This window comes from Bidens hawaiensis, unplaced genomic scaffold, assembly GCF_021521415.1.
Source record: "Bidens hawaiensis isolate Kalapana, Puna unplaced genomic scaffold, B.hawaiensis_p1.1 tig00020919_1, whole genome shotgun sequence".
Lineage (NCBI taxonomy): Eukaryota > Viridiplantae > Streptophyta > Magnoliopsida > Asterales > Asteraceae > Bidens > Bidens hawaiensis.
The window spans coordinates 273376-290312 of NW_027493230.1; the positions used below are offsets into that span (position 1 = coordinate 273376).

Here is a 16937-nt window from a genome sequence, read left to right on the forward strand (position 1 = left end):
AAATATGAAGCTAAAAAAAAACAATCTCACCACACATTCTCAAAACAATTGCTAACATGCTGCTAATAAATGATCAAACCTAATAAGCACACAATCACGTCTTGATTTGATTGATCACTGCTGCCTTTCTTTCTCATGTGATTTGGTTTGAGGCAATGTCCCAAACACGCTGTCCCAGAGAGATGATGTTATGCCAAATCCTTTGGTTTGAATTCGGAAATGATGATTTAAGTGATATTTCTGCATTAAAACCGACTCATCATTGTAAGTTCACAATTCTAAAAGTCAAAAAAAGTTGCCTGAACCCAAAGAAATCAATCATGGGCTCATTTACACCCCTATATGTTATGCAACCTGTATTTTTATCTATGATTAAAAAGACGGATCACATTTGTTTTTTTACCATCGTGAGAACCCATCGCAAGAAAGCTCATGGATCCCACCAATACCATCGCAAGAAAGCTCATGCTTTGTATTAACTAGACTTTTGGGTTAAAAAAAGAAGTAACACGAAAACGTTGTAATCATGTAAATGAATAAATACGTCAATTTTAGCTCAACATTAGTCAAAAAGAAATAAGCCATAAACATTTCAAAAAATAAATTATTGCAATTTTATAATAAGAGGAAGTAATTAGATTTACCTTTAGACTTTTCGAGACTTCATTTCTTGGCTGACCATTATGCAGGTAATAATGGGTGCAATCATACATCACATAACCCAGTAAAATACCAGCAAACAAAGCAGAAGCAACGGTAGGGGTCGATATCAGGTTTAGAATCTTCCATAACTGCCGATCATGAAAATAATTACCTCTTTTGTCACAAGTAATCATTAAAATGCACATGATGATCATATTCATGTTTTGAAAGTGATTAAGTGAATTCGAATAATCAAAATCAGACAACCAATTGTAATAACCGGGCTATAGAAGATGGTGTTTGGATGTGATTTGTTGTTTGAAGTGGTAACAATCATATGACAGATTCCAATTGATTAACACTTAAAACAACCAAAAATGAGACTTCTTTCAAAGATAAAGGGCAGTGCCCAGATTTTTCTATGGATAAAGAGAAAAAAAATGGCATTCTTGAATTATAACATACCAACAACAAAAGACAAATTCCAATTATGAAAAGCTAATACTTAAACAACCAAAAATGACATTTTTTTAGATAAAGAACAATGCCCGGGAAATGTTTATAAATAAAGATTAATGGCATTCTTGAATTATAGCATACCGGCACCAAGAGAACGGCGGTTGCAGTAGGAGGGAAAACGAGGCGTAATCCATCCTGAGGATGCTTGTGATGACAGCCATGAAGAAGATAATGAAGGGTGTTCCCCCTAAAATATAACAATAATTAAATAAATAGTAGTAACTGCAGCCATGTAGATACGGTGCAGTGCACAAAAAGAAACAAAGTAATAATAAATTAGAAACGCACCAATAGCTCTTGGTTTTAATGTGAAAAAGGAAGCGGTGCAGTGTGTATTCCATGAGCGACCAAATTAAAATACCAAAAACAAGTATTAATGCTATCTTTGGTGGCGTCTGGCCCATCTTGAACGACTTGGCGGTAAACCAACACACAACGGGCAGCCAAATGATTGGAATTGAATACCAACGGTTGAGGGTAAGAAACTGTAACATATAAGAATAAATCAGTATCTATACTTATAATAATTCCCTAATACAAAATGAATGCAGCAATTTCTTTTGTGGGCGTCTTAAATATGCAGCATTCTAATCTTATAGCCAGTCAAACAATTAGAAAAACATTTTACTCTTATAACAAAAAGTGTATTAGTGCATACAACTTCTATAATCAGTCTATACAAAAAGTGTATTTTAGTGCGTCTTAAATATGCAGCATTCTAATCTTATAACCAGTCAAACAATTAGAAAAAAAAGAAGTCAAACATTTTACTCTTATAACAAAAAGTGTATTTTAGTGCATACAACTTCTATAATCAGTCTATTCAAAAGATTAGATCACTATTGTAGCATAATAAATAATTTTTGTAAATCTTACTCAAGAAATCAATTGTTTCTAAAAATTTCAACAAATGAACAAAAAGTGTTTTGGGAATGGCCAACCCGACTTGAGATGCGCTTGGGCCCACTTTGTCACATGTGTTGTTTACCCATGTGTAATAACTACAAAACATAGATAACGTTGAGTCTGGAACACTAAGTTTATTCTATTTTGTCATTACTTTGGGATATTTTATATATTTAGAAAATATCAGGGGCAGAGCCAGAAAAATTCTACATTAGAGCAAATTCACACTGAACCATAGATATCCCTACTACTAGTGTCCTACTGTCCTACTTATAAAAAGGAACTTAATAACTGGTAGAAGTTCAGTGGGACCCACAGAGCCACCCCTGATTGATATTCAAGAATTGCATGTCAAAATAGACTTTGCATTTATGTTGGAATGCACTAAGTATTTAGCAATGACGTTTATAGATACATACGTATTATGGTTAAATTGGAAGGGTTTAACACAGGATAGAGAAAGAATAAGTACCTCCCAGAAGTCGCTTTTAAAAAACCGAGGGCCTTCCTTGCTAACAATAGGTTGGTGAACCCATTCTTGATAAGCTTCTCCAAGATGACCAACCTGTAGATTCAAAGATTTTTGCAATCAATAAACAAATTAAAATGCAAGGTTTGACTGTTTGCTATATATTTAACATACCCTTTAACAAATATAAATAAAGCAATATACAGATCGGATCAACACAATGAATAATTACAGTAAATGTCACCTGGAAGACAAGAGGCTTATCTAAATCCACTGTAAATTCTTGTGCAACCATCTTGAAACCTAAAGATTTCAGGCAACAATTAAAACTATTAGATGACTCAAAAAGAATCACGTATCGAACCAAAGAGTTAAGGAAAAAGGTAAAAATCAGGGCTACTAAACTATTTTGACAGCCTTGATAAGGATGATGATTTGTGCACAAGGCCACAAGCACAACAAAATTAGTTCATACACAAGTTAATGCATTCATTACATGCACCAAGTGTTGTTTACTACTTGTCTCTTGGTATCTATCGTTTAGAATAGTCCTATATCAGAGAAAAACACAGTAATAATCATTTTCTTGGGCATTCCACTCATTTAGCCATGAGACATGTACTTTTACTCGTGCATAAGAACTTTTATGAGTTAAACTAATATAGATTCATGTATAGAATAAAAATACTTAGGTTTTATAGGAGTAAAAACCGATTCACAACCGCAAATGCATGTATCTCATGACTGACTATATACGTGAAGGCATAACAATGTCAAAAGGTGGTTTGCTTTGTCTCAAATTATTATCCACACCATAATCATAACCTTGTTTTGTTAAAAAAAAAAGAAAAAAGAAAAAGAAAATTTACTTTTCATCAATACAATAATAACTAACAGTAGTTTCTGTCATCAAATTAGCTTTACAGAGTCATAATCAAATCAGCTTTACAGATTCAAAATTCAAAAATCATTTAAATAAATATTCATTCACAAAATTAAGCAGAACAATACCAGTATCTAGAATTTTCAATTATCAATTTCACACTCATGAAACTAAATATAAATATACAGATCACATCACACGATTCAGATTATAAAACAAGCCCTAAAACAGTAAAACCCCCAAATCAACAGTAGAAACTTAGATCTCCAACTCCAAACACCTCAAAACATAAATCCGTCAATAAATTATCATACATACACCAGAATTAACCTACAATTGAGAAATTGAAGAGATAATAACGGAAACGGAACAATGCGGACGGAAAAAAAAGCCCTAAAAGTAGTGAGAACAAGACCGGATCTAATAAGGCAACGCATAATTACCTTTGAAAAGAGGAATTGAGATGAGAAGAGAGATCTAAGAATGGATGATGTATGAGTTGTAGTTTAAGAGAGTGTTGTTGTTGTTGAGGTTTGAAATGAAGAACATGAAGGCGATGAGTAAGAGGTGTGGAATGAATATATGTAGGCAGGCCACTAGTTTAGTTATATAACGGTATCCAGCCTGGCATACATACACTCCATCACTCAACACTAGTTGTTTGGGGTGGTTAATCATGTTTAAGTTTTAAAAATTTAGTATTATAATAATAATGAAAGGGATCTCACAAGAATCATTTGAGATTCTCATGTATCATGTGATATTCCGGTTGTGGATGTAAAATGAGATGGATTTGAGATGGTGTTGGTAACCATAGTTGTATATCTGCGTGTTATGTATTTGTCGGGTAATTAAACATTAAGTGTGAAATATGTATGTAAGTTTGTTAAAAATTTACTTTTTCGAATGTATCTTGTCATCTTTTACCATTCAAGTTATCCAATGAAATTAAATATATAAAAAAGTAAAATAGTTGATTGTTTAGTAAAAAATAAATGAAAATAAAATGTTTACCATTTACCAGTATGATTTCGTAAACGAGTATGCATGTTTCAGCTAATTAAAGCAATCTCACCTAATACTATACCCATAAATATTTGATTTACGAAAATGACGCGCCCAAAAGGTTCCAAAACTTTTTGTGTGATTCAATTAGTTTTTTTTTATGCTATTAGGCTATTATTACACCGTTGACTTCACTTTTTTTGAGGTATACATAAGTTTCTAAAACCAAACCTTTAAAAGAAAAGATTTGTTGTTGTGATTTCAAGTTATGAAGCAACAAATCAACGAGCCCACTAGACGACTTGCGTACTTGATGACAAGTACAGTAAAGGAATGTCCTTTTAAGAGTTCTTGTAATAAGTACAAATTAACAAAAAGCCTCAAATATAGCATGGTGTGGAAAGAAATATGGAGCATATGACGACATTATAATCGAACGTAGTGAGACCCTAAGAAAATTGGTTCCCAGGAGCCCAAGATTTTATTGGCGGATCCTAAGGTTTTGCTAGAATTTGTGAAGCATTTGGGCTTAGGATTATTTGGCGGACATGTGGCGATGGAGACGGCTTGGCGGAGTGGTGGATCGGTGGCGGTGGAGATCTCTAGGGCGTATTTGTGATTTGGGGTTTAGATCAAAGGTTGTGGAAGTCGCGTACGTTTTTGTACGATAAAGATTATTATATTCTATCTTTTATCTATAATATAATATATGTTTAAAACATGAAATAAAATTTATACGAGTAATAGGCTTGTTTTGGCTCGATAACTGAAGCTCGGGCTTGTTTATTAAACAAGTTTTTTTTAGGGTCAAGCTCGATTAGCTTATTATTTATTAATTAACTTATATATATACATATTTTTTAATTTTTTTAAATATTTTAATTATAATGATCATATATAGCATAGTATATATTATTTAAGTGTTTTTATCATAATTTTATGTAAACAATTAATTATTATATAAATATATATTTAGTATATTAAATAAAGTTTTTATAAATAGTAAGTTTGCTTAGGCTTGCTAACCAACTTGAGCTTGATAAGTGAAGCTTGGGCTCATGCTCATTTATTAAACACGCTTATATTTAGGCTTGAGCTCGTTTCGAACTTTTAGTGAGCCGGCCTTGAGTAGCACACGAGCGGCTTGGCTCGTTTGCACAAGTCCAGACCTATGGCGATTTGTGTAATGCTCTTATGAAAAGAATATTCCTTTCGGCTTTGCATTTTCGCATTAACTCAAGATATAAGGTAGTGTACAACTGTACATGCGTATCTTAAAGTATTTTATTATTTTTTTTTTGTGCAAATATTTTGCTAATTATATGTAAATTCGCAAAGTTGTAGCCTCCATTGAGTTGGATCATAGTGATTCGGGAAGAGAAGGATGCACGATCACTACTCTTACTATAACTGCTGAACCTAAAAGCTGGCAAGGTACCGTAACTATGCTATCTTATCATAATTATATAAAACGCTAATGCTGTTAGAGGTGCACAAACCGGCTTCTGGGCTCAAGCCGGTTTGAGTCTACAGATGTCTAACGGTTTCTGTTGGAACCGCTTTTGTTTCATATTTTCTTTTATTTGTCTTGGATACATGTGTTCTTAATGTTTATGGCGGATACAGAAACTTTAGTCAGCGGGTGCCAAAAAAAGCTAACCTATAACGAATCTGGTCAAACCAAAACGGGTCAACCCAAGATGGATCGGCTCAAACCAAATGGGACGGGTAACAAAGTTACATTAAATAAACCATGTATATAAATTTTAAGAACAAATTTCATTTAACATAATAAACAAAATACATATCACAATTGACATTTACGTGATTCTATCTTTTAAAAACGGTTAATTATAGTCTCATTCATAACACGTACTAGTGTAGAATTATTAATCATTAAAATGATACTCTGAATAACTTCATATTTTGGTCTAATTGCAATAACAATCATATTAGACTCTAAATTAGCTAGAATATTTTAGAAACCTAGAACCCAAATCATCGTTCCTCAAATGACAACAAAAATCTCACGCCTTTTGAATTTCAAGAAACACGTAAACAATCAAATCGAAAACAACAGAAATCAAAATAAAAAAATATATATAAACAATTGATGTGCGTATCTCGTATTTCAAAAGAAAAACAAGAAACTGAAATCACAAAAAATTATGGACGGCATATACCTAATTAGATGTGAAAACCTTTTTATCTGTATAACTTGCACATTCCAAATTTTCAATTTACGATGTGGTTTGACAATAAAACAATGCGGGCTTAGTTGTTATTTGTCAAAACAAAATAAAGTAGAGCTTAAAAGGTTAGGTTTGGGGCACTGAAAATAAAAAGGATGGGACACATGGGTCGTTTTGTTTAATACATTAGAAGTTTATAACATAAACTAGAGATTTGAGTGAGTGCCTACGCTCCCCTGGCTCAACACTAGATCCGCCCCTGATTTACATGCTTGTAACTTTCCAGAAGGAGTGGTGGTAAAGAGGACAAATAATTTGCATAATTATTTATAAATATACAATGGTGGCTTACAAAGTGATAACAACAGTTGGTAATATGAATATACGATTTGATTATATATTATTATAAGCAAATTCTTTGTGGTATAGAGTTACCCCCACTTTAAGACGCTCTAATTTTAAGACGTGCGGTCTATCACTAGAGACCATCTCTGTTATAACAAGGGTAACAGAATTTAGTAGGTGAATGCAACGATTAACAATACAAAGTATGTTAGGCTCGTATCTATGTTATACTCTGTTCAAGTCAACTACTTTTTGATAAAACAAAGGTTACAGCAAAGTTTGCTTTAAAAATGACACTTATTGTTGATACAAGTTTGGATTTGATTACCCTCTTGACAGGCTTGATGACAGGCTTCGCGGTAGCTATGTGTGTCTTGGGTACCAAGGCGGTCCATCTGGTAAGCATCAATTTTCAACATGTTGGAATTTTTTAGAAACTCTAAAAGCTGTTGGATGTGTGTTTGGTAATAGTATACAAATACAGTAGTGTACTAATAATAAATAAATAGTTATAAAAGTGACCTGGCAAATAACCAGGCCTTCTTGGCTTTAGTACTGTGGGTGGCTCTGGTAGGACTTGGGAGCATCCCTCTTTCTCGAGTGATGAACCTGGCATTTGCTGGTATCATTCATGAACTCAAAATTATTATCCTTTTAAACAAATTTGTATAATATGATCATTATGTCATCTCTATGTGTATATGAAAATTATGATCATTACTTTTAACTTCTATTGAATGGTTTGTGATTAATATTGTGACGCCGCAATGATCTTACACATGATTGTAAGTGAGAACCCTCTCATATTATGTTTAAACTTACAATCTCATGAATACAATTAATTAAAAAATTAAATCCAGTTTGAAATTAGTTCGGGTTGGTTAAAAAAAGTCAGAACCGGGTTGAGTACAAACGTGTTCGGTTTAATACCGGTTTCTCAACTGGTCTTGATGAAAAGAATTGCAAACTGGTCCGAACCTACGCTTCAAGTCGGTTTCAAGCGGAAACTCTACTGTTCATGTTTGAACAATAATAAGGCTTGGATGACCTGCACCTTAACCTAAAAGATGTTTATGAAGTTGGGTTGTAGACCCACTACGTTTCTACTCCTTTTAAGAATTTAACTTGAGGTTTTTATTTAGTTTTGATACTTTGTTTTTCTTTTAACTTGCACTATAATTTTGAACACTTAGTTTGTTACCAGAGAAGTTATAAGTTCTTTTTAGAGTCGAATCTGAATCTGCTTAGAGGCCTTGGGATTTTACATATAATTAACTGATGTATATATAGATTAACTCAAATAAATGCCTTTGGTTAAATACTTTTGTTAATGTTAATAAATTTGTTAGTTTTAATAAACATTCGAGATTTGGAATGTTAATAAACTGTAGCGCAATTACAGCTCTTTTTAAAAGAAAATTTAAACAAGAAAATCACATCGCTTTTCAATTTACATTTATGGTAAAAGAATGTAGCATTAACATCGACATGTACCGTGTGTGTTGGAATTATGGACCGGTTCAGGTAAGTCAATACGGTGAACCGGGTTATGACCCGTGAGAGTTACACCGTGAGGTAACGAATTATAAACCCGCTTAAGTTAGTTAACCGGGTTAGACACTTTAACGAGATAAAATTACATGAAACGGGCTTTGGAGCAAGACATGGACTTATTGACCCATTAGGTTTATAACTAATTAGATTAGCTGAACCGGACAAGTCGTCTCCTTCTTCCTCCACTCTAGTTGCCGGCCACCTGCTCCACCGCCGCCGCCTGTCCGCTGCTGTCTGCCGGTGCCGCCGCTGACCAGTCGCTGTCTGCCACCGCCGACCGCGCCTCCAGCCGCTGCCGCACACCACCACCGCTGCCGGGTTTCCGTCGTGCACCGCACCGTTGGTCGTTGGATCTCGTTGTGTCACCTAGCTCGGTTCGTTAGCCTTCGGTGTCTCAACCGGTTAATTATTATCTGAGGTAAACTTAAATATATTGTTAGTTTATATTTAATGTTTTGACTCGTACTCATATTGTTTGTAGCCGGATCCTGTCGGGTTTTGTTTTCGGTGCTAATTAACATATATTTTCAGCTGCGTATATTAATTAATGTAATTAATTATTATTTGTCACGTTTATTGAACCGGATTTAATAAACAAAATTTTAACTGATCACCACTGAAACCCAACACCGTGTCGACGCAACAATCATAGATTCAGTTACGACCCTGCTGATGAAACACGAAGCTGAAACTAAATAAAATGCTTACTGGCTCGGGTTGATAGCCCATTTGCAGGCTGCTTCGGTCCATAGGAAGGTAATATTAGATTAAGTAGACAGTTTTATGACGTTTATGAATCGACCGTTTTACCCTTTAAAGTCAAAAACACATGAAATTATACCATTTCTGGCATGAATTTTTTTCAGGATATTTCATGCATTAAAGATATGCCAATGCTATATGAAGCTGCCACTGTTGAGGATGTATACCTTGCATATCAACAGCTAAAAATCGATGATCAATCGTTGTATTGTTGCATCAGTGTTGCTGGTGCTCAGGCTGATGATGAAGTTTCAGGTGAAAGCAAAAATAATTTTATAAAATAATGCCAGCGTTTTAGGGGGTTGAATTTCTCGCATGATACAAGTTTGCGGGTTTAGTCTAAACATGTTTGGGTTGTTTTTGAGTCGAACCTGTGGATATGTTTAGCTAAACGGGTCATGCTCAGGTTGACGTGGTTGGTTTGCAGGTTGACCTGTTTAGTTTGTATTTGTTTTGTAAGATGTGTTTTATGACAAATAGATTGGGTACTTTTTGCTAAAACTGAAAATATTAGCTTAAATGTAGTTATTTTATATACATTTGTATTTTCTTTTTGTAAATTTGTAATTTTGGAGCATTAATATGCAAAACGCGTGTCATGTTCGTGTCCATATGTATGATACTCTCTGACATGATTTTTAAGCTTGGCTTAAAGTTTTTGGGTTTGACCCGTGAACACGAGCCATTTAACATTCCTGAGATTAATATCTAAAGGTTTATTACTTTATTTTATTTTCACAAAGTTAAGCTATTTTGAGGTTTCGAAAACATTTCTTTATCAACAATCATTTGTCATGCAGGTCCTTTACAAGAGGAAGCATATGTGGGAGGTCTACATGGTGTTCTTTCTGCGGGTCGTGGGTCCCACACCATGACTATACCAAATTATCACCAACAGCATAATCATTTTATATTCTTGATATTTATCTGGGCCCGGATGACGATTAGCCACATGGTACGCACGTTTTTAGGTGCTCGAATGAAGAATTATTTTATTAAATTTATTTTCCAAATTGATTGTTATGATAATAGGCTTGATTAAACGTATGTTATGCAGGTACATAGCGATGATTATTAAAATGACCTATTGAACTATTTAAAAGCTAAAATAGTTGGTATATAAAAAACTGAAGATTTTATAGCAGTAGAACTATAGAAGCATAAGGACTACATGGAAAAACAAAAATCCCAAAACAACTTAATTGCAGCAAATTATTGTCTTGTGTATGCAATGAGTTCGTCGATTCATGAATTGAGCAATGTACATGTTACATGCGTGATCAATACTTGTTAACCAATTCGGCTTTTCTTTTCTTTTTTATGGTTAGTGCATAACTTTACGGTTAATCAAGTACTTTAGCCAAGTATTAGCCATAACTAAATGTTTCATGTAAAGCCTAATGACATTAAATTTTAAGAGGAAATTTTGGCTTACAACAATAACTATTTATGAAACTTTGTTTACTCAAAATTAGTCTAAGGGGGTGTTTGGGATTCCTTATTTTACCTCCTTATAACTTTTCATTAAGTTAATAAGTTACAAAAGTGTAACTTATGAAACTTTTTCTCTCACAATATAAACAATCCCAAATATCTTGTTACTTTTCAAAAAGTTTATAAGTTATAAGTTGGTGAAAATAAGCAATCCCAATTCCCAAACACCCCCTAAGTCATGTTACCGGTGCAACCGTCACTATTCTGTGAAAGCTTAAACCAATCAAATACGGCCAAGAGAAGTTTTAAATCACTATCCACCGAAGCACATGTCATGTGCGATGTGCATGTGCCCACACACTAGAGGTGTACAAAAAACCGGTTTTAGGCAAACCGAACCGAACCGGTTTGGGTTTAAAACCGGTTTCACCCAAACTGGTTCCCAACCCGACACAAACCGCCAGTTTCAGGACCGGTTCCCCTTAAGATCTACCAAAACGGTTTTAAAACCAAACCGGTTTGAGAAAAACCGGTTTAAAACCGGCTAAAACCGGTTTATAAACTGAACCGAACCGACGTGACCAGGTCGGCCTATCTTGTGTCTAAACCGGTTTATAAACCGGACCGGTTTGAGTCAAACCGGTTTTGACCAGCCGTTAACCAAACCGGTTTGGTTTATAAACCGGTTCGGTTTGAGTTTAAAACCGGTTTTGTACACCTCTACCACACACCAATGAGTTGGGCTTACGGGCCCACTTGATGATAATCACCATCAAATGTACTTGAAGTTCAAATGGCCCACTTCCAACTAGTAAGAAAGTGGCTATCCTTTTCGGCCTTTTCCATGACGCATATCCTAAGTTTTAGTTGTTAGAATATCTGTTGTGGCTCGCTATCCAGGGCGCTAGCTAGTAGCTCGCTGCCACGATGGTCACAAACACCACAATGTTGTCAAGTGAAGGAGGGCCGATAAAAGAGCCCTTGGAGCTTTGGCAAAGGGGAAAAATCTTGTGACCGTTTGGGGTTTTAAAAAAAGTCATTTTAATTTTATATTTTACCTATTTAAACAATTTCAATCTTTAAAGATTACCCCACCATCTTTTCTTCTCTCTACAACCTTTAAAAAATCTTTCTCATGTCTCTCAACACCTTTTAAAAAATCTTCCTTATTTCTTCAAAAAAAATATATATATATAAAATAAAAGTTGAATCCATGTGGAAGTTGTTACCGTTCGGATATGTCTTTTGGTCAAGATGACGTGTATACCACAGAAATTGACCAAAACTTGAGTCAAATACCACCTCCGTCTCCCGACTTTTTTATTCCAGAGACACGAAAGGCGCCAAATGAAGATGTTAGAAACAAACGATCTCATAAAGGTTCCAAGAAAAAGGGAGGAGCGGGAGGATTGAGAAGAACGGGAGGTTCGGGAGACCCAACAAACCCAGTCGAGACCCCGCTCACCTGAACCACAACATGCTCAGGTGGCTTCAGCAGGGACTTTATCTAGTGCCCGGTGACTATCAAGTTAACGCCAGGTGACGCAATGCTGGAGGATGAATCCAGTGTGTGGCTTGAGCCACGACACATGGTCTTAATATGTCTTTTTTAACAATCTCTACCTTTATTATTATTATTATTATTATTATTATTATTATTATTATTTTGTAAATCTAAATATTACACTAAAAATATAAAAAAAAAGCTTCAAAGAGAGAACATCACTCAAGTTTACAAGGAAAAACATTAACAAAATAGTGTTTTTCATGTTTTCCAAATTGCTATTATGTTTTTCTTTTTAATTTTCATGAATTGAAAAAGAAAACTCATCTAAACATTTTTTTTCTAATTTTTATCTTTTTCTATTCTCTAAAAACAAATACGAAACAGCTAAACTGAATAAATTTATTTAAACTTTTACCATTTATTGTATCTTATAAATTTAATAATCTACATACCAAATAACATCATTAATAAAAAAAAACATACCCATGATCGATCACATGCATGAGAAACTACTTAAAATAACCAACAACTTAAGCATACATATTTTAAAATTAAAACAAAAACAAAAGGACAATAAACCAGTTGTCACGTGACTCACGAACAGCTCTCACGTGATATCCCCAGCCTGTTATTCGGAGCATCAAACACCACCCGGTGGTTCTGCTGCTGAAAACTAGCAATCACATTCAGCGCCGGCGATGCTGACATGGCAAGACACGTGGTACCTCCAGCAGAACTATGGATAAAAAAGTTATCCTGCGGCAACGTCATATTAATCCCCGGAAACATAAACGTGATCGACGGCACTTGTTTTCCGACAACCACACTGTAACACGTGTCAAACCCACCTAGCGACGACACGGCGGCGGTCCCCATCCGCCGCCGGAACTCGTCTCTCACCGCCGTGTAAGCTCCGGTCACCAGCCGCGTGAACACCGTACCGGAATCCACGATTGTCCCTCCGCCGGTGTTGGGGTTGAAGGCTAATGCGGTTGTCGGAATGTTGACCACGGTGGACCCCACCATGATTCCGACCACGTTGACGTAATATAGTGATGGTCGTTTAGGGTTTGTAAGTAAGGGTGTGTAGTTGATGACGTTGGGTTGACCGATTGGACCGAGTCGGAGCGTGCCGGAGAAATTAGGGGACTTGAAACTTGGAAGACAATACGAGAATGTGGATGTGTAGAGGGGTTTGGATTGGGATAGGAATGATAATGGGCCCCGGCCGAGGCCGAGGACCCCTTGTGGTGGGAACGAACCTCCGGTTACTTGTTTTATGCAACCGAAAGAGTAACCGATGACTGAGTCGGTTGCTAGGGTTACGTTGTCCTGGGCTAGGGTAGCCGTGACGATGGAGCTCCCGTATGTCGTGTTTAAGGAACATGTTGTACCGGGACAGCTTGAACTTTGGACCTGAAAATAGTAATGCGAACTTGGTTACAATATGATAATGGTAATGGGTATTTGCCTCCGTTGAAATTATGTCGTTAAGTTTGCAACATGATTACGACGGACGAGATATGTTGCGAAATTAACAACTTAATTTAACTTAGCAAGTCTAGCTAAAAAGTTTAATGCATATTTGTATCATATTTAGCGAGAGAACTTATGATTATTAATATCTGTCTAAGTACTAATGAAAATTCTATTTGAGATGGTATTGACGTATGAAAATAGTTATGTAATGGTGGTAGTAGTGTTAATATTATAAGTTATTGATTTGTACACAGTTGTTAAATCGATTGGTTATTTGGATGTTCTTTTTGATTAAATCAGTTTTGGGATTTGGGTCTTTGATTTCCTACGTGTGTTTTTCTCATTTAAACTTGAAAGCTTTGTACTGAATTTAACTTTAAACAAACCCAAGAGTTGAGCTAAGCTGACTCAATTTTAAACCGAGCTAAGTTCAGACTCAATAGTTTTTTTTTGGTTTTGTTAACAAAATGGAGCTAAGATGGCTCAATTTGTAAACAAGTAGAGTTCAAGTTAGGCGTCGCTTTATTCTATTATGAGGAAATGCATACAACAGAACTTTTATATAATTTAAAAATATACGGTTTTAAACAATAGCTAACAGTTTTATATTTTTTGAAAACAATCTAAACTAGGCAAATTCGAAAACCATTTGTGTATTTTTAAGGCAATTTCATAAATCTTCGACTAAACTTACAACGTTACATAATAACTTATTAAATCATTTTTGAAAAAGTATACATTATAAATAGAAAACTTAATTATATTATAACCCTTATTATATTTTGTCGCATCAAAATTATTTTTAAACCAAACATTCTTGAAATGGTGTCCTACAACCATCGGTAGGGTAATAATATGAGCAATTATGAACGCAAATTATGGCATCGGTCATTCGGTTGGTAGACCCACCAATCAAAACCGGTTCACGGATTTGCTTTGATTTCTCCAACTTTTGCACAAATATATTCCTTTTCATAAATATATAATTTAATTAATTAACCAGTAGGAGAGTAATTAAAATTAAAATATTGAATATACAAACATATGTTAGAACTATGTACTTAAAAGGAAAAATTGACACCCCACACCATTTAATGCGGTGACAAAGATGGTTTAGTTTCAAAATGATGGCCAAGGATTCAATCTCCACTAGTTGTGGTTTGTAAATATATATTTGACTATTCAAAGAAAAAAAGAAAAAGTACACGTACTTGTTTGCATTGGTCCGCACCACAAGTGAGTGACGAAAAGCTAACCGACTTAGCCGAGTCATAGGGGGAAGACGTGCAACCAACGCAACCCGCACAAGGAACCAACGCCATATCGGTGCTAGTATCCAAAGCCATGAGCAAGCTCTGAGCTGGTGTCCCAATGCTAGCCTTCACAACATAGGTCGGACTCTGTATGATCTGTCTGCCTGATCCAATGGGGACGAAAGATCGTCCAGCAACAAGGCTCGTCAGATACATGAGCCTTGTCTTGTCATCAGCCTGCATTTGGAGCACACTCTCCTCCCATGAGAGTGAGGCTTTTGACCTAAAAGGCGAGCACGGGCTCGATACATGGATGACCTTAAGGGTTGGCCCTTGGCTAGTTAAGTCACATTTTGGGCTTAGTGAGTGAACCATGGTCAAGGAGACAAGGAAGAGGATTGTGAGGTGCAAAGCCTCCATTGGTGTGTGTTGGTTTGTGAGTGACATTTTGGTGTGTTGTTTGCTTATAGTTGGTGTGCATATATATTTGGTGTAATTGTATATGCGTACCTTTATCTTTGATCCATTTACATTTATAGTCCTTGGTCTTTCATTGGTTGTCACTAAATTACTCCTCACGTGACAAGTTGAATTAATTAAATTAAAGTTGAACGAAATCTTTGTTGATCTATGTATTATTAGGAATAATAATATTTGTTTATTATCAGTTCATTTATATATTGCAAGTTTTAAAGTGCTATTGACCTTTGTTTTTAAGATCTAAGACTAGTCACAATCATTTCAATCTTTTATCTAACATCTCACGATCTATTTTTTTAACGGCAAATTATTACATCATTTTCTGTACACTATGAGACTTGATCATCAGTTGAGAGAGACTATCATTGAGCTACAAACCTTTTGATAAATTAATGGTCTTGAAGTTTAAAAAAGAAAAAGTGTTAAGAGATTAGAAACGCAAGCCAGGTGACTATACTCCAATGCTAAAGTAATACGTATTTCAACATCCTTTGATTATACACCGATGCTACAATTATGCATCATATAAAGGTTAAAGTTTTAAGGGAAAGTGTACGAGAGAACAAGTGATAGTTAAGTACCTTTGAGGACGAAATTCCAGATTATTTATTAGCAGCATTCCGTGCTTTTTGGAAGGAATATGTTTCCTAGTGAAGGAAATCAAACCATGCATGTCATCTAAATTGCATTTGATGAGTAAGATCGTACGCACATTTGACCAATATTATTCCCGTAGACGTGTTATAATGAATTTTAATAGGATGTCTACCTTGTGGGTTGCGAATGTTGTTTCGTAGCATGTTGTGGACTTGTGGCTCTTCCCAAATGCTACGTGTGATTGAAGCGTCTTTATATCTTTGTCTTCTGGGTTGTTGGTCAACGTTAAACGTTTCCATCTATGTAGAAGTTTGCATACTCATGGATTGATCAAGTTTGGATGTTCGTCTGACTGATCACAGTATGCTTTGTACTAAAGTGAGACAAAAGATGCCCCTTATATACAATATATGAGTTATATAAAAGAAATAGATGTGGATAATTTTGTACAACTAAAGTTTTCTCCCTTTCTTTTAAATAAGTGAACAGACTGTATTCCATTTGCTTTTGAAGAATGATAGGCACTCATGCATGTTGAAGATACTTCCATTTTTATGCCTCACAATAATATCACGTTACAACGTCACACTTACTCTTACTATTGCTATTATGTTTATTAATAAGCCTACTAGCAAGAATATAAAAAGAAAAAAACAGGTTGGGAACGAATGGTATCATTGATAGATGTATTTACTAACGAAATATAAAGAGTGTGTTTATAGGAGTAAGAAACCTAATCATTCTGTAATCGTCAACAACAATGAAGATAATATGATAATCACTAATTCAAATAAAGTCTATTTATATAGTTGTTGATAACCGTAATAATATTTATAACACTCACCCTTAGTTGTCAACTAAATACGTTTGGAGTCATAGACTCATTAAAAACCTTAGCTAAGAGAAAAAG

At 35.1% G+C, this 16937-nt stretch overlaps 2 protein-coding genes across 2 annotated transcripts; both read right to left on the bottom strand.

The window, feature by feature from the left end:
* Positions 1-23: 23 nt before the first annotated feature.
* On the bottom strand, positions 24-3878 carry LOC143562198 (dihydroceramide fatty acyl 2-hydroxylase FAH2-like). The gene is made up of 7 exons (XM_077050083.1): positions 3863-3878; positions 2781-2839; positions 2540-2632; positions 1450-1646; positions 1243-1348; positions 645-791; positions 24-240 (listed from the first exon to the last, which is right to left on the bottom strand). Exons 2-7 carry the CDS (start codon positions 2829-2831, stop codon positions 115-117), a joined length of 720 nt encoding a protein of 239 aa, XP_076906198.1. The 5' UTR covers positions 2832-2839; positions 3863-3878; the 3' UTR covers positions 24-114.
* An 8835-nt stretch (positions 3879-12713) lies between these two features.
* Positions 12714-15398, bottom strand: LOC143562199 (aspartyl protease AED3-like). Its single transcript, XM_077050084.1, has 2 exons — positions 14909-15398; positions 12714-13634 (listed from the first exon to the last, which is right to left on the bottom strand). The coding sequence occupies exons 1-2, from the start codon at positions 15395-15397 to the stop codon at positions 12813-12815; spliced, it is 1311 nt and encodes a 436-aa protein (XP_076906199.1). The 5' UTR covers position 15398; the 3' UTR covers positions 12714-12812.
* Between the last annotated feature and the right edge of the window lie 1539 nt (positions 15399-16937).

What these genes read in the sequence shown, in the direction of transcription:
- LOC143562198 (XM_077050083.1), bottom strand. Translation starts at nt 2,831, where the DNA reads ATGGTTGCACAAGAATTTACAGTGGATTTAGATAAGCCTCTTGTCTTC. An exon ending in CCGCCGTTCTCTTGGTGCCG is followed by an intron (nt 792 to 1,242) that starts GTATGCTATAAT and finishes CATGATCGGCAG; the next exon opens with TTATGGAAGATTCTAAACCT. An exon ending in AAGTCTCGAAAAGTCTAAAG is followed by an intron (nt 241 to 644) that starts GTAAATCTAATT and finishes GTTTTAATGCAG; the next exon opens with AAATATCACTTAAATCATCA.
- LOC143562199 (XM_077050084.1), bottom strand. Translation starts at nt 15,397, where the DNA reads ATGTCACTCACAAACCAACACACACCAATGGAGGCTTTGCACCTCACA. An exon ending in GTGCGGACCAATGCAAACAA is followed by an intron (nt 13,635 to 14,908) that starts GTACGTGTACTT and finishes TACTATTTTCAG; the next exon opens with GTCCAAAGTTCAAGCTGTCC.